The 22637-nt window shown below is 35.8% G+C and overlaps 1 protein-coding gene across 3 annotated transcripts in view; it reads left to right on the top strand.

Annotated features, from left to right (window-relative positions):
• Positions 1-22637, top strand: part of LOC136971397 (putative methyltransferase DDB_G0268948) — a 298490-nt gene that overhangs the window by 25332 nt on the left and 250521 nt on the right. The window contains exon 6 of one of the 3 annotated variants that reach the window (XM_067265849.1): positions 9362-9719. The exons of 1 other annotated variant lie outside the window; for it this stretch is intronic. In XM_067265849.1, the coding sequence (XP_067121950.1) occupies positions 9362-9467 (106 nt within the window). In that variant the 3' untranslated portion in view covers positions 9468-9719. Of the gene's footprint in view, positions 1-8449; positions 8613-9361; positions 9720-22637 lie in introns of those variants that run through there. One more of the 3 variants, XM_067265857.1, reaches the window with a different exon arrangement.

Here is a 22637-nt window from a genome sequence, read left to right as displayed (position 1 = left end):
TTTGAGTACAAAGTAACCGGTTTCGACTTATTTCTATTTAAGAAGTAGTTAAATAATTAAGCGATTAGGAAATTAGAAACATAAATAAAACCCCGATGAAAGAGCCGAAATTTTACTTAAACAGAAGCTTAACCGAACCAATCTCTTGCGAGTATAGTGGGGTCTGATCTCTTCATAATATTAGATGTAATAAAGACAGAAATTTTTCCAGTTCAATGAGAGTGATCCGAAAAGTTGTAAATTTTGGAAATTTCCGTGAACACTTGGTTCTAAAACGAATTAGTTAGAAAACGAATGACGGACAATCCGTTAAGTTTAACATATTTAGATTTTTACAGCTATGGTGAGAAACGTTTAAAATCTACAACAACCCTGTCGCGTCCTTTGATATATACTAGTGACGCGACAAAAGAGGCATTTGACATTGACCGGTATCGGCACCCTCGGATTTGGCACGGACACACCTACCTGGACCGTCTCCGATTCCATTCATTAGCCACTCGTAGGGAGCTATTTCACTAAGTGGGTTGTTTTAAGATTTAAAAAGTAAAGAATATTTTGTTATTTTTATGTACGTTTCTTCACAAAGTTATATTTAATTATAAGTTTCATTAAAAGTATATTCATACAATTGAAGAATATTTTGTACCTGGCATGTATATTTGTCACACATTTTGTTTTACCAAATAAGTTTTTCTGATAATTTTAATTTTAGCCCTTATATCGTGGCTAGTGATTCAAAAATTTATTTTAAAAAAGTTTTGGCTCGAGACCATATAATGAAAAAGAAAACGTTATTAAAAGAGAAAGACCAATGCCTAAATTAAATATAAATACGTCGACAAAAAATTTCGACATTTTGACAATAAAATTTACGACGAATGACGATTCTTTCGTAAAATTGAAGCAATTTGGAAATCAAAGAGGAATAGAATTTAACATTGTTAGACAATATAAAATAAATATTGAAAATTATAACAAGATAATTACGATTAATAGATATATCTAAATTAATAGATGTTATATGTTTTTTCTCAAAGCGAGAATTGGCATTTAGAGGGCATAGGAAATTTATTGAATCTAATAACGGAGGTAATTATATTGAACTTTTTTATTTATTAAGTACATCAGATAATCTATTAAAAATACATTTAAAGAAGTATACGGTTTTTACTGGCTTATCGAACAAACGAATACGAACGGGCCCTGACGCGCAATTAATTGATTGCCCCTGAAAGTCGGCTTCTTACAGAAACACGGCTTCCCTATCATCAAATGTCACGGCACGCCACTGCTATTTTCCATTGGTTGGGGAAATAAGCATTGTTGAGACAGGCATTGAAGAGAATAACAAAGGCTATGGGAACCTGGTGGAAAGCATGTTTAAGCATCTCTGCAGTTGTGCCGTTGATTCCAGGAGATTTCTTATTAGCCAGGGAATTTATGCCCTTTCCACTTCTCAGAAGGAGAATCATTTATCCATCGAGTTTCCTGTGTATGCAGTTATTTTTCTCTTTGTACAGTACATTTGTGGATGTCTTGGTCTTCCTCCTGATTGTCAACAGGGAACTGGAAGTCTAGAAGCTTTTTGATGTTGGTATTTATGTCGTATTTGCCTGTAGTTTCATCTTTGTCAATTATGCGAGGGATGGCAGCCTTCTTATTGCCCTTGTATACTGTGCGGTAAGGCTGGGATCAAGGATCCCTTGCACTTCTACAGAATTCTCTCCATGCTTTTATTCTAGAATAATTGATTAATTTCTTATATTTGTGGAGTTCCTCTCTAAAGTATGCTTTTTCTTTCTTTTTCTTCTGTGTTATGTTCCCTGGACCATGCTCTCATAAGTTTCCTAATTTCATGCTTTTCCCCTTCTAGTTTATCAGTTCACCAGTGAGTGCGATGCTGGTTCCTCACTCTGTTAGAGGTGGAAAGTTGTAAGGCCTTTGCCATTGAGTCCATAATGTAGTCAACATATTTGTCAATGTCCTCTTTATTTCTCATATCTTTGTGATGATAAGTGTGCCAGTTCTCTGCAAAGTGGAGTCTATAGCTATCCCAGTTAGTGATCCTCTTGCTGTATTTGTTACTATTGTCACTGGTAGCGTTGTGATGTTGCGCTTTACCAACAGTGGTGAGAACGTATCTATGATGACTATCTGAGGTTGTTAATAGTGTTATGCAGTTCTTAATGATGCTGCCAACAGTCGTAGGTTCCAGACATACATCTGTCCAGCCCCTGGCCCTTATTGAGAAGAAAGTTAGTATGTCAGATGTGTTAAGAGAGATAGTCATGTTCATGCATTAGGTCCACGAGGAGCCTGCCTCTATTGTCTTCATTCTCATGGAACCAGACAGGGGATTTGGCATTAAAGTCCCCTGCCACAATATATTTATAGTCCCTTAGCATGTTCATGATACTGCCAAGTTCCTCTATGCACTCCTCCTCAGTGTCATAGGGGGAGAAATAGATGCTGATTAGATAATCGATGGGGCCTTGGTTGATTGCCACTGTCGTCAGTCTGAGCTCAATTCCTGCACCATTGACACATCCATATTACTGTTCCTTATTACGATCCCACACTTAGGTCTTTGATTGACATAGCATTTATTAATGATTTGCCAGGGTCCAAACCTGAAAATGCAGTCCTGGATGGTATATGGTTCTTGAATAAGAATCACATCAACATCTAAGTTGTTGGCTGTTCTAATGACCATGGAAGAGGTGGCCTGGCTCTTCTGGGTATTTATTTGAAGGATCTTTAGGTTTATATTAGCCATAATTAATTCAGAAGTTTAGCAGCAGTTATTCAGAGCAGTCATAGATTAATATTGTAAGTCGTTTGTCTCACTAGGAGTTTCTTGTAACCCTTTAATATGGGACAGGTAGCTGAGAATGCATTGTGATCAGTACAATATTTTTTCCCTTCCTGCTGAATTTTATTTACCTTTGTGCAGTTTATACACTTCGGCACTTCTTTTCTGTGTGGGCACTCTTTATATTTTTGTTTCTTGATGCAGGGACTATATCTCTTCTTTCGTATCACAATTTTGTGCCATATGGCTTAATCCTGTGCAGTGGAAGCACCTTAGTACCAGTATGAAATCATCCACAACCAAGGTTCTCCATTCGTAGCACACTCGTTTCATATTTATTAGAAGATTTCTGACTGCTAGTATTATCATGACGACATGTCTACAATCATCTTTTGTCTTAGAATTCATGGCTTGGGATACCTCCGTTTCGTGATAGAAAGCTTCTTCAGTGAATTTGGTGCTTATCTCTTCTCGTACAACTTACATAACAGTTCTCGTCGGTCTTCTTCTTTGGGTACATTTAACAGAATCAATTTGGGGTTACTCCTTTTCTGTTTGAAAATAATCATTATTTCATTGACCTCCGGTAATGTTTCTATTGCATCTTTTAGGCTTTTGTAATCTTTTTTGCTGCTAACTTTGATTTTAACATTGCCACTCTCCATGGAAGATATGCCTCAAACTCCTAAGTTTAGAGTAGAGGGGTCCAAATTTTCCTGAATGGCATTTAAGACCTCTTCTGGGCACATTCGTTTTCCATTGGCTGTCTCAACTGGATCTATTATAAGCTCCTGCTGTTCGTTGGTTTTTTCTTCTTTATTAATAGTTTTGTTGATGATTTTTGTGGCCTGGCTACCACTAAAGATACCCCGCCGAGCCATCTCAGTGTAGGAGTTACCAGGCGGTTTCTCCTGGTCCATCAGGGCAGCACCATACCAAACAAGCTGTTCGCAGAGTCGTGCATATTCATAGCAGCCTAGCAAGCATTTTTCCGATTATGTATTGAGACAGATGCATGAGAGTTTGCTGGAATGGCTTCCATCATTGTGAGTAGTCCTTGTGAGATGACTTCAAGTAAGTCTTTTTCTGGTAGATCCATCCTCGGAATAGACAAAGTGATAGAAAACGGTACAAAACAACCACATTATAAACACAACCAAAATGCCGATTCACAGTAAAAACGGCCCATGGGCCCACCTAAGCAGCACAGAATAATGTAGGCCCAAAGGTAACAGAAGAACCAAGAATGGTTCAAGTCCATACACAAGAACCCGAAAAAATGTTAAAACCGATCCCAAACCAAATGGCCAGATTAGTGGTGATTGGAGTAACCTGGGTTGGCATATGGAGTACAAAGGCTATTGTTTCACTTTAAAACTAAAACGTCTGTAATTTCATGAAAAATTGTTTTGCAATCATTAACTTTATTCTATAAGTTACAGTTAATGAGATGTCCATGTCACCTAAAGCACAGCACGCAAAACACAATAGTTGGCCTGCACGGAGCACAAAAATTACAAAAGATTGGGTCGTTGAAACTCTGCGAAAAACAGCCTATCAAAATAAATATTAGTGTACAGTTACATAAATGTACCTGCTAACGAGTGACATAAACCTAAAATTTTTAAAACAAACAATTGATTAACAATTGCAACCCGAACGAAGCCACGTGGTTGTGGCCAAGAAATGGCTGTTACATGCAAAATAATTAATCGATTTTTACAAGTTAAACGTTAAAATACACAGTAGACCTTCTGTAATAAGATGGTAATATAAAGCTTATGATTAGTCCCAAAAAACGCAGTATGTAAAACTCTAAAGCTGGAGCTAAATCACACACAACCATACCGGAGCTGGGCACCATCTTGCTTTACTATATGCATGCACTGGAACCTAAGCAGATTACTGCTTGTGTGATTGCGCTGCCATGCAGCAATGATGCATTTTCAACACCGCTTTTCATTGCTATGCTGCAAGTGTGCATCCACCCTAATTTTCCAACTATAAAAAAACAAATTAAAAAACTGCTTACAGAATATGAAAGTGTAACTCAAAAAGTCTTATTATGTATAGAATCAATACTGCAGAATGCTAAACAACTTCAACATGTGAACCTTTTGTGACATGCACAATTTCCAAATGATGATCCAACATTTATTGCAGTGTAACTATATTGCAGCAGCAGTTGAAAGGAGACTTTTTGGAAGAATAGCTTATCCCACATGAAAGAAGTTTCCAAGAAAAAGGAGGATTTGTTTCAATTCAGCAGCATTTTAATACACAATGTTTTATTAATGTGTATTTACAAATTATGGGATGTGCAACTAAACTGTAAAAGTTTTTTAAAAGATAGATTGATACTAATTACTTATTTCTTGTAGTTTTGAGGGATATGCCATTTTTCCATTATTCCCCTCAATTCTGAGCTTCATTTCCTTTGTATATCTCTACAGGAAGAAATCAAGTGGTATAATACCGGTGGTGCATTATTCTACAGGCAAAAGGGGAAATCACTTTGGGCACCCTAAACCAATCTTTTAAAAGAAAATATTTCCCCAATAAATTCTCCCAAGAAAAATGTCTGAAGTCAACAATGTACATGGGGCTCCCTAATACAAATTTGCCTAATTTCAAAACTCCATAAAGCTTGTAACATTACATCCCTACATTACACAGTGGCATCATAAATTAAAAAGTGCCAGGATGCTAACTGACACCCCAAGTTTGAATTGTCACTGTCTATGGAGCTGCAAGAAGTAATTTTCTGTTTTTCCGCCAAGTTAATAGTCTAAAGTTCGAAGTAGCAAAATAAATGATATACCAATGTTTTACAAATAATTACAACTAATAACAGTGCAAATAATTACACAACAGAGAATAATGTCAACAATAAACTACTGTTCTCTGTTTGTAATTATTTGCATTGTTATTAATTGTAATAATATGTAAAAGGTTGATATATCATTGATTTTTGCTACTTTGATTCTGTAAATGACTCAAGTTATGATTGTACGAATGGATAATTTTAGTGCCAGTCGATCGGGTCACGTAGCATCCGACTTTCGTTAAGTCCACTCCACCGGAATGTTAATTAATTTTATTGTGCATTCCCAAAATATTTAGGCTGGTATTTTTAGAAACTGTATTCCAATACAACATTTTTTTATAGTTATGTTTTATTTGCATGTTAAAAATAAATATTTCCATACAAAGAACATTATTTATTTTGAAAAGTATTATGTGAAAACTAGAGTTAATTATTTATATATTATAATATTTAGATCATTTATATTTGTTAATTAAAAAAAAGTTGTTTTTATATTCGTCTACTTCAGACTTTGTTTATTAAAAAGACTTATTACACTGGCATAGTTTCCGTATAGCAAACAGAGGAGAAATTAGTCAGAAAAATCAAAACAAAATATCTTTATTTTCACCCGATTGCTATACCGAAAAGAAACTATAAGAGTGTAATAAGTGCTATTAATAAACAAAGTCTGACGTAGACGAGGATAAAACAGAAATAACAGGAAGGACATAAAGGCAAAAATAATTGTTAAAAGAAGTTTTTACGCATGTTTAAATAACACCAAAATTATAGAATTGACTCTATACAATTTTTATTCTAATATAAAAAAATTACTGAAGAAAGCAAAGAACTACTAACTGTGTTTGTCTACTAATAATCCCAATTTTTATGTTGAAATCTTCATCCATCATTTAAAATCTGTAGTTTGTTCAAAATAATTTAGGGAAAAAACAGGGCATACTGCCTTCTGTGACAATTTTCTTTTTTACTCTCATCTGTGATAGTATGTCCTATTTTTTTTTCTAAATTATTTTAAATTATCTAGTTCATATAAATAAACATTTATTTAAAATCTTAAGGTTCTTACTATTTTTTATATATATTTATTATATACAGTCAGAGCTGTCTAAAGTTGCCCTCCATAAAATCAAACCCTTTTAGCTAATTTATTCATACAGGACCCAAATTCAGTCCTGTACGAATCACTTCAAAAATTAACAATGCTATAATTACACTCCTGTAAAGTCTAAGATTGCAATAATTTCCTAGTCTTGCCTGTAATATACAATGCTAATAATGTTGAACTCAATGGCACCATATGTGTTGAACTGCATCACACTCAAAGAACTTGCTGTCTGAGAAACAGAAATTTAAATACATAGCTTTCATCCATCATTCTGCCTTATAATATGCTAGATTTTGGTGGTTTAAAAATTAGGCAAATTTGAAAAAAAATACAAACATCTTGTGTTTCAATAACTAGACAATCAAATATCTTGAATTGTTTTGGAAATATGAAAATTAATTATTGATTTAATGACGATCAGTTTGAAATGTTTGGCATTCCTAAAACTTGCATTCTTAATCATTATGGAATTTTTATAAACTCAAAGATGGTCTTTTAATGCATTTAATCTGTAGAATTTACTCTAATTTTTCACAAATTAATCTATTATCATCAAAACATAAATAAAAGCAATAGTAATAATTTGTTATCCTAGGGTTTATTTGGAACAGTTATATATTAACTTACCTTGAAATGTTTATAAATCTTCATTATTCTCAATTCTGACTTTCAATAACTTTCTTTTTCTTTCCTTATCTATTTCTCTTATATTTTAAATTAATAATTTAATAATTATATTACAATTTCTCATTTTCATTAGTTCATTTTTTTAATGCAAAATTGAATGATTATTGCAATAAAAGTTACATTTTATCTTTATTTCTTTCTTATTGATCCCATTTATAGAAACAGCTTATTTATATTTTAAATAATAATTAAAATGTCAATTGGCTACGATCTGAAAATTCGTTTAATTGATGGGCAAACTTTTTATTCGTTGGCAATTATTAAGGTAATGACACTTACCTTCCGTTATTATAAATAGAATTTGTATTTTTTTTTTTTTTAAGAATAGGAACTCCTTATTTTCTAATAAATACCTAATAATACCAGTATGTTGCAGCAAAATAGATTTTGCTGCAACATACTAATTTATGCAAACAAATTGAATAAAAAGTAAATTAATTTGCATTAAAATAAAATATTCTGTCGCTAAGAGGTTTGACAAATGAGTTAAGTAAACTTAAACACGCATTTGACAATGCTACCAACAACAAGATTTATTTAAATGATCCAACACATTATAAGTGAAAGTATTGTCTTTTAATTTAAGTTGTAATATCATTGAATATGTACAAAGTTATTACCTAAGAAAACTGGACGAGACACTACCAGCTTTAGACACCTTTGAATATGTATTCAAGTCTAATTTATACATAGAGTAAAATTATTTTAATGAAAACAATTTTACAAATTGTATGTATTACACAGTGGTAACCAAAATTAAGTGAACAAATGCTTTTTTGAATAGTCTTCTAAAATTATTTAAGCCAAAAAGGCCAAAATTAGCACATTTTTAGGCCCAAATTTATTTTGGAAATTCATTTATCACAATTATTTGATTTTACACACCTGGAAATATGCAAATTTTTAATCCTCGCTAAGCACTTGCTGTTGATACGCCATATCTCTTTTTCTTTTAAAATTTCATACATTTGAATAAATTCTGACATAATGGCTCTATGTAATTGTTTATCAGTTTATTTGCGAAGGAGAGCTGTCGGAAGGATGGAAGCAGGCCAATTCCAGGCCGAAGTCGCCACGTGGCATAACGTTAACAGAAATGTAATCTGTTGGTTCCGGAAACAATTCCAAGAAACCGGAACCATTGCCAGGGGACCGGGACGGGGCCAATGAAGATCCATGCAACTCAGAAAGATACTATCTGACCGTTACTGCTAATAGTGATAGGAAGACGGCAACCGTTAAGCTCTTCGACGAGTTCTCGACTACCTCTCGGAACGACCGTTTCGAGGTAAACTGTTTATCGAAGGCTTTGGGAAGGCGGTTTTTTTCCAAGACGATCGGTGACACGTATCTTTCTCACACCTTCCCACGGGAGAGCTCGCTCGAATCGGTGTCGTGAACATCGGTCACGGACCCGGGATCTACGAGCTCGTGTTCTCTTCGGCAACGAGTTGCAATTCAACCTAGATACCGATTTACAACGGGTCTTCCACATCTCAAGATAACCTAGGTCCTACTAACATCGGGGAAGGACGGAGGAAGCATCTCGTGGTCCGGGCAGGCATCGTTTTGAACGGCCGTAAACCTCTCTGCACGTTTGAAGCGCCCTTTCTGCCGAAAAGTACGGGGATCAGATCCTCGAGCACTAAGTAAGACACTGGTATTGTTAACTCCCAATTTATTTTTATTTGTATTCTTGCGAACACGAGATTGCTACACACAAGGGGTTAATTACACTCACAATCATATTTATTGTTGTGACTTACTTATTCTTTGGATGACGTTTCCATTCGCTAGTTAAGGCTGTTAGAGAATAATATCTGTTATTATAGAATATTACAAATGCAAATTATGGCAATTCATTAAAAAATCAATTACAGCGAATAAAGAATTAATTTATTCTTACTTTTCACACAAAACACAGGTTGAGGGAAGTTCTGGAAGCATCGTCGGACCACGTTCCTCTTAAAGTACAAACAGAATACTTCATTCTGATGGGAAGAAAAGACGTCGGTCAACGTCATTATTAATTTACTAAAGCCAACCACTGCCGTATGCCATCGGGCTATATAACAACTGTAATAATAATAAATTACCGAACAATTTGACACAGGGAGGCGTTAGGCGCCATCTCGTATTAAATTTAATAATTTTAATTTTAATTTACTTTACTAATTTAATGTATCGGGTTTTCGTAGTGTTGTAATCATTTATATTTATTTTTGACTGATATTGAATAAAATTATTAGTTATTAAAAAGAAATAAATTTTTTATAAACCGATATTTTGATTGCGTTTATTTTCATTTATATATTTATTAAGTTTGTTTTTTCTTCCGAAAAGGAAAATATGCAGTATTTGCTGGCGACTCCGTTAAAATTAATACGACATAGGCCGATTTTAAATGGCACTCCTTATTTGCACGAAAAGCTTTTTCATTTCGGATTTATTTTTAGTAGAATAATGCACACCCACAGAAGATGCCGTGTTGACTTACAAAGAATTTCGTTTCATTTCCATGCACCCATTATAACGTTTAAGTACACAAACCGATAACTTTCGTAGTCTCGAAATAGTCATAGTAGATAGTAGAATATTCCTTATCAGCTTATCTAAAATATAAGAATACGATTTATAATCTTTGCACTTGGAGTATTCTCTCTGACAAAAATTACGTGTCGACAAATGCAGAGATGGAAAATTTTACCGGTGGTTTGTTCCTCTGCGAAAACTTGGCCAACTCGAGTCGTTAAATTGCCAGACGTACAGTACAGTACGTACTGCCGCGCCGTCGATAATAGTAGTACTGGCAATGGAAAATTAATTATCGGAGAACAACTTGAAAATTTCCAATACCTTAAGAGCGCGTACCAAAAATAAACCAAGGAGGATTCCACTTACGCCAAGCAACAATAAAACCGCTTTAGAATGTTTTTACATAATACCCATGTCTTGTACAGTACATATGCATTATTATTATTACAATATAAAATCTGTTTTTGTATTAGGTACGTAATAAATGTTCTTACGCACGATTAAATTCAATGAAGTAAAAAAGAGGCTTAAAAGCGACATACGACGTGAATCTTTCGTATTTGCCATTTTAAATCCGAAAAGATCGTAGCCCTTTGTTTTATTCGAGGTAGCATTGGTCCACGTTAACACATAATTGGGGGTCTACTATAAAATGTTGATACGTAATCTTTGATAAAGACAGATATTTTATTTATGTATGTTCCAAAAATTAAGATGAACATAGTCTATTTCCGTAAATTCAACAAATGTGTATATTGGATTGACAGGATAAGACAATGCAACACAAAGGCAATCTGCCTCTTCGAAGAACTTTCTATGAAATTGGCCAAATAGGACCAGTTTCCCGTAGAAAGCTGTTAATGTGGAGAAAACCGTGTCTTCGGTTTGATGGTCAGAAGGGAAGCCGTTACCGGTTCAATGGTTTTTTAACTATTCATCCACTGGTTATGTGTGTGGAGGAGTACAGAGCCAAAAGCGGCTAACTCTAAATTTTAGTTTATTCCTATTACTGTATATTCAACACGTTCTATTGGGATCATAGCAGACACGTAAAATTTCAAACGATTACATAAAATAGCAAATTTTTGTTTGGTCCAATTTTCAAATCTCGTTTTCTGAACATTACGGTTTCACGGTTAGTCGTTTGTGGTTTTATATCCACAATATATGTGTGTGTGTGTACATAAATGAATACATATAATACTGAATGTTCCAACTGTTATATGTATAAACAATTGTATATTCACAATTAATAATTTTAAGTTACATGATTGTTTATAGTATACGATCTGCCCGATCTGTGAGTAGAACCTCGATATTCCTTTTTTTCTCTCTAATTTCTATCTAATCCAATAATCGTAAAGACGGATTGCCATTCGTAACGTGACACACCTTATTTCCGACAGCATCTGACTGTATATGCCAGTATTTTGTATATGTCCACGTAAATTGCTACATTTATCTGGATTCTTAGAACTCATCTCACGTCGGTTCGGAAACTCGATTAAAATTTCGAGAGTAGATTTTACAAAGTTACGGACTAAAGATGGAGTTTTTAATAAAGTAAAAATTGCATTACAGATACTAGACATATCTTCATCGATCGCCATGACCAATTACCAGGAATAGTTGTTCCTGGTGATTGGACATGGCGAGCAATGGAGATATGTCTAGTATCTGTAATGCAATTTTTACTTTATTAATTAAATTGTAATTTCCGCCAGCCCTTTTTTACAAAGAAATGTTATATTTTAATTGTGTTGGGATTATCACCTGTGGACATTTTAGACTGTTTTTACATATTTGTGCAGAGTAGTAGCTACAATAAAAGGTCATCTCTATAAAGATGGAGTTCTTTGGATTATTGAAAACGTGGAGTAAATGACTTACTTCGTTTTCAGTAGTGCTCTTATTCCGCTACTCGAAATGTCCAAGAACTGTCTTTGGCACAACTGGCATCATCCCAGTTCCTACTGCACTTACCTTCGTTAATTCTCACGAAACTAATTCCCTACTGAAATACAAGAAAATAGTGATGGTGCGATGCCGAAATATATGAAAATCATTTTGACCGTAGTTCATTTTCTGCGAATGCATCTCTTACACCGATGTTTAACTCTAACAAAGTTCGAAAAACACACGCGACGAATAACTTCTTTTTTTTTTTTTTTTCTTTTTTTAACTCTTTCCGCCCTGTGGGCACTAAGAGGGCCTCTTTTTAGTAGGCCCGTTATGGGTTCGGCCAGGCCCACAATGGGGCGACCGGTGGTGAGGGACGGGGCCCGACATATCCGAACGGACCACCCCCCGAAGAAATTCCTGGGGATTATTCGACCCGTTCGGATTCGATCCCGGGTCCCCAGAGCGGTAGGCTGCCACCTTTACCGCTCGGCCATCCGGCCGTACGTCGAATAACTTCAGTGGAGAAATCTTAATTCGGCCGATTTATAGGCACGAACTGCGCATCACGATATATAGAAATCTGTTAATTACGTTTCTAATAGAAATAAGAATTGTTCCCACAATTTCCCATCTTTAAAGTCGTAAAACGTTCCGTACGAATGGAATCCAACGAAGTTCGATAGTCAATTTAGGCAAATACTTATTAAAATATTAGGACACGGTGTAAATTTATTGCACGGTGTTGTTCGACTCGTAATTCGGGTGGTGGGCCCACTCGAACTGACGTTCGTTTGCCACGATATCCGTTTTGTAATTTCTAATTTGAAAATAACCGATCGGATCGCCAGCGGTAATCCCGTATATTATTTTCGCTTCTCCACCCCGTGGGCGTTAAAAGGGCCTTTTTTCGAGCAGATCGTAGTTTGGGTGGGGCTGGCGACTAAATTCCCCCTCGAAGGATTCCCGGGTTCTCCAGAACGATAGGCCGAGGCCTTTCATCGGGCTGTACGTACGGGCCTCTATTCGGTATATATTCCCGTCCGGGCCGAAATTTCTCGCTAGTTCGATGCTGCTCGTGTTTAATGAGAAATGAGCGCAATAAAATATGCGTATTTACAAAAAAATCTTATCAATGTCAATATCGAATACATTAAGAAAATAACCAATTTCGTTTAATGATCGCTCGTCCCCGAATTCTTCGTAAGGAAATTTAACGAATTGTGTGCATATTTTTTTATATTTTTACACACGCGAATATTTTGATATTAAACGTGTAGACACGATTCGCACGAGCGACTTTACTTACGTAATCTTCCGTGTTAATTCGTTTCGTAACCTAACGCCATTTCACGTTTTTTGAAAAGCGTCGTTGCGAAACTATTGGATAAAACGTATCTCGTCCTTCGACCATCGAACGTTCCCAGAATAATGTTCCAGGGTTTGGTAATAGACTTTTGGAAAAAGATTGAATTGGACATCCGACGTTCGTCCGTATTGTAAAAAAACATGTCGGTACCAGGCGATAAGATCTATAACTATTCGAGCTTTTTAAAACATTTTGATTATTATTTTATGTTGGAAATGATAAAACCTTTTATATTTATCGTTAAACATCAAAACGTTTTAATGTTTGCGCGGGGGAGGGTTATGAGAATGTTTATCTTTCATTCCCAGCTATTTTCTGTTTCGTGTTTTAAGCGCCAAAATATAGTATAATCCGATTTTTTTTATCGCGCAACTTATTATTTCATTTTTTGTACACAGCGGCGCACACGGAATACGAAGAAACGGAACACAAGATATAAAAAAGGGCATCGTACATTACGTTATGGCGGAAATCCACGTAAAAATTATTCCGACATAGTAAGATACGAATCGGTGTTATGTAAGAATTTGTTATCTTCTTTTAAACAACGCTTTTAAAATACGTAATTGCGTAAATATTTGTGTAATTTATAATTTGAAAAAAAAAATTCGTTTTTTGATATTTTCACGAAACGGGCACATTTTGAAGAACTAATTTATCTAAACAAATTCAATTATTAAAATAGACAATAATCCATTATTTCTGTTAAATCAATTGGAATTTTATTATAAAGCATTTCATTGTAATACCTTTCTGTAGAATCTTAATATTATTTATCCCAAACTGTGATGCCATTCTCCATCGAGGTTCGTAACGTTCAATAATCTCTCTCGCATCAGTAATTCAAACGATCTCGCTCCAAAATCGCGGTGTGACTATATGCGAGGCTCGCTGCGAAAAACGGGTGAAAATACGAGCAACTAGAATATGGAAAAGGGGACTTATATAAAATTCGGGCCGGCCACCCCGGGAATTGGCGATTGGTTTTAGTGTCTTCGTGTTTGTTCGTGTTACTGTATGACTTTGAATGCACGGAAGCTCGAGAAACTTCTCCATTCATAGAGCGTTCCTTTTGCCGCTCGAACATGTTCGGCTTACTTGTCGGGATATTAGGACACGAAGATTGTCGCCTCGTCGGGACAAGGCGAAAGGTCACGCGTAACCTACACATTGTGCGCGAGGAAGGTAAGAAGAAAGAAAGACGTTGAAAATTTTACATAAAAATCCCGAGGATAATATTAAAAGCGGAGAAATAATTAGCAGTTTTTAATTTTGTGACACGGAGAAGATGGCCGCACACACGCTCCCGAGTGTCCATCGCCATATTTTTAAGTGTTTTCAAAAACAATTTCGACGCCAAAGATACGAATCTAAGGAATGAATTTTTACAAAAATACAAACACTTTTACATTCAATTTTAAAAAATTACACATCATTGTTCTTTTATGAGAAGACAATACAAAAAAGAATGCAGCGAAGGAACACGTAAAACATTATAAAGATGATTTAATTTCGATATAATTAATATTAATAGTTATAAACTAAGCGATTGCAAAATATCGTGTGAACAAAATATATTTTAACGTTATCGAAATAGTGTTTCACATCCTGTTGGATCCAATTAGCGGTTCGCTCTACCGTAACATTTACTTTTTGATGACAGACAACCCCGCCGATCATTTTCATCGTATTGTGTGATTTTAACACACGACTTACGTTCGAAGGATCAAACCTAAAGATTTTCCGACCATATCCACCAAAAATAAAAGAATCTTCTTACCAAATTCGGATTCTTTAGAAAGAAGAATTGATTGCACGCATGGACACGAAGAATTTCATCGCATATCTATAATATAACACAATTTCGTAAATTCTTTTCGGTTCTTACGATTCTACACTCAAATTATTTCTATTCATTTGAAGAGCTTTATATACCGAGTGATCCAAGAGTCGAGTAACCGTGTTCTTTGCGTTTTTACAAGTAAATCGAAACCCTGTAAGCCAACAATTTTTGAAAATCATACAGCACTTAATAACTGACATCTTGTACACACAAAAAACAAGGTTAATTTTATACTATTATTTTCCAGTATCACTACTTTTCGATTAGATTAAATAAATAAAAAAAAAATAGCAACGTGCAAACTTTGAATCCAAAATTAATTTATTAGTGGGATGTCATTCGCTCTGTCGTCCGCTAAAGAACATTTCGTCTCATTATTTTTAATGCGATCTAGATAGAATTTCGACCAAAGAATAGCGGTATCATTAATTTCTCGACTGATGATGCAGAAAGAAATCGATATTCTGTGGCTGATGTCCGACAGAATAATCTCCCTCTAGAGTCTAGACTGTTAATATTTTTATTCTTCGAAAGGTCAATTATTAGATAGAATTTTATATCGATATCAGAAAAATACAGCTCGGACAATGACAGTCGAAGTGGAAAATTTTAAATTGCTCAATTAATTTATACATTCTCGTTTTCTTTATCTTTTCTATCATTGAACGACTGATAAGACAATGAGAAGAAAATATGGCCAGGTCGACATTTCAAAAAATATATGTATGTATGTATGAATGTATATAAAATAAATTCAGAGGAATATTCGATGCTTCCAAACAATAAATCGCGAGAACAAATTTCGTTCAATTCTCAATAAAAAATATGACGAAAAATAAAAGGAACAGATTCTAGGATTCTGCTTCTTAACCCACGAACCCTTTAACCCTGGAAGCGAATAAAAATCTTCCACAAATTATAATCGTAAAAGTGATTGAGGTATGTAACCCCACACCCTTGACCACGGGACGCTTTGTGTTTTTATATCGATGTAATACTGTATTCTATCATCTACTAATGGAAAAACCCAAAAAACTTGAATAAAAATTTATTGGTGTAATTATTCGTCACCAAATTTTGTCCCTCGTGGCTGTGGTGCCAAACTTTTCGATTCGTAGGCCAAATTGAGCGGAAATTGTAGGTAGGTGGGCCACAAATATTTTGCATATTCCTTATATACTTAAAGTAGGTCTATTTCCATCATTTATAAGTGATGTCAAATGTATAGTACACGGCTAGCTATTAAAATTGCAACACCGAGGAAGACGCGTCTAATCGTCTCGAAATTTGCAGGATGCGTAGAAAATGGGAGAACACGTAAATGATTAACACTCATTGAAAACGTGTTAAGTTGGTGAATAGAAAGCCGGTTTAAGTTTTGGAATTGTGTTTTCTCGCTGTTTTTGTACGCGGACGGCTTAAGTATGCTTTGCCAAAGAATATGGCAGGCGTATCAGTAGGTTTTCGATTTTGATAGAAAGAGAATTGTGGCTTATCGGGCCGGCAGATTATCCTTCCGCAGAATTGACACTCGTGTTAGAAAGAATGCGGTCACGACGATGCGAATTCGGGGTCGGAAGGTTGAGGACAGACAAACAAACTGACCCGAAGAATCCCGACGAATACATAACACACACCACCGAACAAGGGGACAGACATCTTATCCACTCGGCTATTGAGGATTATACAGCCACGTCACAAAACCTAGCTGAAGAATTAGTGTATGTTACGCAATAACCAGTCTCTTCACGGATGGTTCGACACCGTCTGCAGTATTAGGGAATTTTTGCAAAGCATCCATTACTTTGCTACCTTTGAGTATACACCATCGACATTTGCAGCTGCCAGGGTATATAGAACATTGTGCGTAGAGGACGAACGACGTGCCATCGTCTTTTCGAACGAATCCAGCTTCTGTCTTCGGCACCACGGTGAAAGACTGAGTGGGGCCAGCGTTACGCATCATCATATTGGTTCGGCACCTAGTGTTACGGTGCGGAGCGCCATCTCATTCCAACCACGCTTACACCTAGTACATTCTCGGTAAATTTAACGCCGATCGTCACATCTCTCAGGTACTGGAACCTGTTGTAGTCCCTTACTTTTAGGGCATGCCTGGGGGCCACTTACCAACAAGACAATGCACGACTGCGTGTGACACGCATCGTTTAACAATTCTTCGATCACCACCACGTTCCACTTTTTCCTTCGCCCACGCGGTCAGCAGATTTTTCTCCTGTTGAACACATATGATCTATGATCTGTCAATGACTAGTGTGCCATACAGTCATAGATTGTGGCCACAACAGATGAATTTTGGCACCGTTTGAAAATAGCGTGGACTGATATACTTCAGACACACATCCAATGATTATTCCTCTCTATGCCGGGCTGTGTAGCAGCAGTTACGCTGGCTGTATTTCTCTGCAGATGAAACCAAGCTGAAACTGTAATCATTTCATCCTTGTTCTGTAAATTACGTATATAATACATACGACTTTGATAGCTTTAGTCCTTGGTCTCGCAATTTTAATGGGCAGTAGTGTCTTTGGAGACGGATAACACCTCCGGGTCGCGAGCGTGAGTGGATTTGGCCCGAAGGCTGTAGTTTGTGAACCACTGTAATACAGCAACAAATTGAAGCAAGATAAGAATATTTTTTAAATTCGAATCCGAAACGAAGCAATTAAAAAACTAAAACCTAAAATGGATGAAGGGTGTTCGGTAGGATTGTTTGTTACACGAGACATTAGCATGGATAGGCTCGAATTTTCATGATTACAGGTAAGCATAATTTAAAAAAGGATCGATCGGCATCGATGACAAAGGGTTATTCAAATTCTATCAACTCAAGAATAATTACGAATTCAAAACCGGATTTCTCACCGCGCCACAATTTGTCCCACCGAAAACTAGAACACTGAGCTTCTGCCCAAAAATATATAATAAAATTGCTGTTAAATATTGTAGTATATAAATTTTGCGTATGGATAAATAGAAATATCTGTATTTAATCTAACTCCAGAAATGTTAAGAAGTTCGTATTAAAACGGATCCAAAACCTTTAAAAAAGAGTATTTTAGGCAAGATGCTTTTCCTCCGCAGGATTTGTCTCAGAAGCAGCAAAAGATACACGATTTACCTCGCCTAACTAACGAATTGATTCTCTAACGTCTCTTAAACAGGTTTGTTTCTACTTGTCTATCTTCATTTATCTTCGTGAGAATTAAATAATAAAACACCCGTAAGTAAACAATAGTAAAATGTGACTACTCCCAACCACCGGATGGCTAAAACGGTTAGGCGTCGGCCCCACCACGGCCACGAGAAAAAAGTCAATGTCAAAAAATGAAAAATAAAAACTTATAATTGTCAGGAATATAATAAGACTGTACCGTATAATCAGGAACAAAGATATTTGACCAAATAAAGCCTACATTCAAATGTATACGATGAATTGATGAGATTCATCAAACAATTAATATTTTCAGAGAAGAGGTTAGGTTGGTACGCGATAAGAATGAATAAAATCACAAAACACTGGTAATTCCAGGCTCGCTCCCGATCAATAGACAGGAATTTTCCGATTTTCTTGGCGCCATTTTTCATACAAATTCCCTCCGGGATGCTCTCTCGGGAAAAAGCCTATGTGTTTTGTTCCTTATCCCACGGACCAATCGATCGACGCTAATGTGAAGAGAATGTTTCGTTTGTAAAATCTCGTTTCCACCACAAACTCTTTTGACTTTTGCCCTCCAACATTTCTAACCATGCAATTTTTTTGTCGATTGTCGTGTTATTCAGTAACCGTCTTTTTGTATTTGCAAATACATTGAAAACGTGTCCTTTGGTTTAATTACTTTTTTCTATTTTCGTAAAATACCAATAAAGAAAAAACATGGCGTCGTTGACAAACTTCTCCGAAACGTTTCAATGACATTCAATGCAGTCTAATTTTGAATGCAACGGCGTGGACGGTTTTCACAAAAAACTAAACGACGCGTTGCGAAACCAAAATAAATTCAAGGACCTAAAATACTTTTCAAATTTATAAACAGAACACGGGGCGAGTATAACGGGATACGGATTGGAGGATGCCCGAAGCCGGAGAACAAATTGCTAACCAGTGAAAGTTCCATTCGATACGTTCCATTTCGAATATCTTAATGGTTTCGTAACGATAAACCACGTGTTTTAATTATTCTGCATACGTTATTTGGCAATAGATTAATAAAATTAATGGTCGGGAATCTCGGGACGTACTTGTATGTTAAAACCCATTTTGTAACCGGCAGGACCACGAAAGTAAGTTTATAATTCTTCGAGAAGCCCAGCAACTGCAACTTATAGAATCACTGGAAGAACAACGGCTTCCTTGGCTTCGGACATCTTAGAAATCCTTCTATTGATCATTTCAAATTATTCTCTCTTTTCAAACAAACCAATAGACTCGAGAGAAAGGCCACGGATTCGATCCCGGAAACAATAAGGACAGTACAAAGATTTTCAACGGTAAGCGACTCGCGTGAGTCGCGGAGTAGATCCATTTTTACTCTCTTTTTAATAACTAAGTTACAATAGAATAAAGAAATTCTGTATATTTATGTATTTAAGTTCACGTAGATAGAAAAACAGGCTTCAAGTGCAAAAACCACGACACGCGTTTATCTTCTCACCACCGATGATTCGCTCACCAACAAATTCGCGAGTTAAAATGCATTTCTGTAGTTATATTGAGACAGACATTACGATAATACTTGGATATTATCTTACGGATTCGATGTGTTGTGTTTTAATTATTCTCTAAACGTCATCTCGTGGAAATTCTCATCAGAAATGGAGTAGAATCTTCATTTCTTCTCTTTCTACCTAGTCGTGTTAACTTAATTTGTGTAGATGTAATTTCTCTGTATTCCGAGAACGTTAACAAGAAAATAAAGTCGACAATTACTTTATAAATTGTGTAAGAATATATTTCTTACTATTTAAGATTTCGTAAAATTCGCTTTAAATAATCAAATCGTTTCCCTTTCGAGTGGCAATTTAGTGTAAGTAACTATACATTAAAGCCATCGGTTAATTGAAAGCAATTCTATTGATTAACAAATGAGGACAGTTGATATTAGGTCTACAGACGATATATAAGCAAATAACATTATCCCGCATTCCTCCGTTTACAAATATTATGAAACACCGAGCGCATAAACCATAACTAGAACAATACGGCAAGTTTCTGAAAGCCTTAATAGCCTTTGAACCAGCCCGTAAACAGTACGTTTATGTTGGCAATTTGAGTATTTTCGACCAGTAACGAAGTACGTAACATTTGACTAAAGAGAACACTAGCCGAAAACTGATTATATCCCAAGATTCTATGGGACGATATTCAAATTTAGTTAATAAAAATTCCACGTATGACGCGTACGACCGAAACGACGTCGACCCCATCAAACTGGGTTCGCACCTATCTAAAGAAGCATCCAGTACTTTTTTGACGAAACATATCTGTACGGGTGACCCATTTACCAATTTCGTAAGCAAGTTATACTGTTTTGTCAATCGCGCTGTGGGATGTATCGTAAATGTCGAGCCACGTATTAACCATTCGATACCAGAATATAATGTAAAGTACCGTTTAAGACTTCTTTCTTAACCTACTTGAGAATTTATTATGACGTACAATACAATACAGTACATTGGCTATTTTGAATTAAGATAGAAGAAAACGTCTTTACGCCACGGGGTCAAGAATTAGACCTACTTAAACGGGCTGCGGAAAACCAGTCAAAGGTGGTATATAAATGACGTCAACAGAAACTACATTTTAATAAAAAGAATGATGTCACTCTTAAAATGACCCTCCTATCCCGCTTGCCGGATTGTTAACAACATCAAAAATAACGGGGGATGAATTTTTGTCAAAAAAACCTGTTTTTAATTATAAAATTTTGCGGTTTTTTGCACCATTTTCGGGTTTATTATTAAAGAAATTAGATTTTCACACTGAAAAATACAATCTTAAAACCAATTTAATTTCGTATTTTAGAAATAACAGCAATAATAAGAAACGTAGGAAGATCTTCCTCACTTTTATTACCTCTTCGAGATGAGAACAATAAATAAGCTATCTTACATAAGCTAAATTAAATTATCTGAGGATATAATTCTCCTTTAATTAAGCGATCATCGAGACAATTAAGGCATTTTCCGCCTTAATTGCGAACGGTGTCGTCCTAGAAGCAGAGAACAATATTTAACGGATAAATATCTAAAAATGTAGCAATTAAGGCCCGGATATAGTCTGCAAGACCTGCAGCAAGTTGAGTAATTATTACACAAGAGCTACGTAGAGCCCGAATGAGGGTTTTACATATTATTATAATAGAGGAAATTGCAATTAATACCTATTTAATCATTGAATATTAAGTTAAGACAACAGTTTTATATTTAGAAAACCTTAAACTGTAAAACAGCTAAGGAACGATGATCTGGTTCATTTACGATATTTGCAGCGTCATAACAAAATTCGATTTTATCGACGACAACTTTACCGAAACGTGTCAAACTAGATTCGTGCCGAAATTCGACTCTTAAAGGTGGGTCCCTATTTACAAATTCCACTTAGTACATTGGCGTAATTACCCGAAAGACAGGTGTAAACAAAGCGAAATTGTTTACCTACCTCTTTCGGGAGTGCAATCGAACTGTTACTAAAAGCAATAAGTTTTGTTTCTAATCTACGCGTTATTAAGACGAAGAACCAGGAAGAAACTAAGCACACCTCTCTATACTCTACGTATTGCGGGGTTGGATCTTCTAGACTCTAGAAGGTCCAACCCCGCGATACTTAGAATCACTTACACAGGCCTACTTTAGTACCGCGCGTATCGAGTATACGATATGTTTTTGGCCCACCTTTCGAAGAATTTGGGTAATAATGCCACTCGAAGTATCGAGCGCAAAATATTTCACGAGCGAGAGTTATCGCATGTGCAAAAAATTGGAAATTGGATTAGATCTGTCGTATGTTACGATAATTTTGCGATAAGTTTACGTCGTAGAAGAAGAATGGGCGCGGCTCTATATATTTTTTCGTGTGGTTTATTTTCGGAGTTAACGACATTCGCAGGTAACCGGTAGTTTCTCTAGAATTAATGCACGGAACCTAAATAATTGGTTTTGGCACGTCTCCATATGCAAAATAAACGAACAATATTTAAATCGGCGTCGAATTACGTCGACTCCTTTCGTATTTATATTAAAATATTTAAGTTACACCCGACCGCTCGGAAGATACGAGGACGACGCGTGTCGTGTGACGTAACACAGAACGCAACACGTAGTAAACACGCCAAGCTAATCAATTAAGAGTTAGAGAAAATACGAAATAATTTATGTATTTTCATAACGTCATTATACGTCAAGATATACGCACGATGTTATTACAGATATACTCGACGATACTAAAAAACTGTATAATCGAGCGAGCAACGCGTGTCTGTCCGTCAAGAAAAAATATAACTTATGCAATTTTTCTCCTTGCCCTTCCGTTTG

This window comes from Centruroides vittatus, unplaced genomic scaffold (genome assembly GCF_030686945.1).
Source record: "Centruroides vittatus isolate TY-2023 unplaced genomic scaffold, ASM3068694v2 contig_1051, whole genome shotgun sequence".
Taxonomy (NCBI): Eukaryota; Metazoa; Arthropoda; class Arachnida; order Scorpiones; family Buthidae; genus Centruroides; species Centruroides vittatus.
The sequence above is the reverse complement of the archived record's forward strand: the minus strand, read 5'-3'. Positions and strand labels throughout refer to the sequence as shown.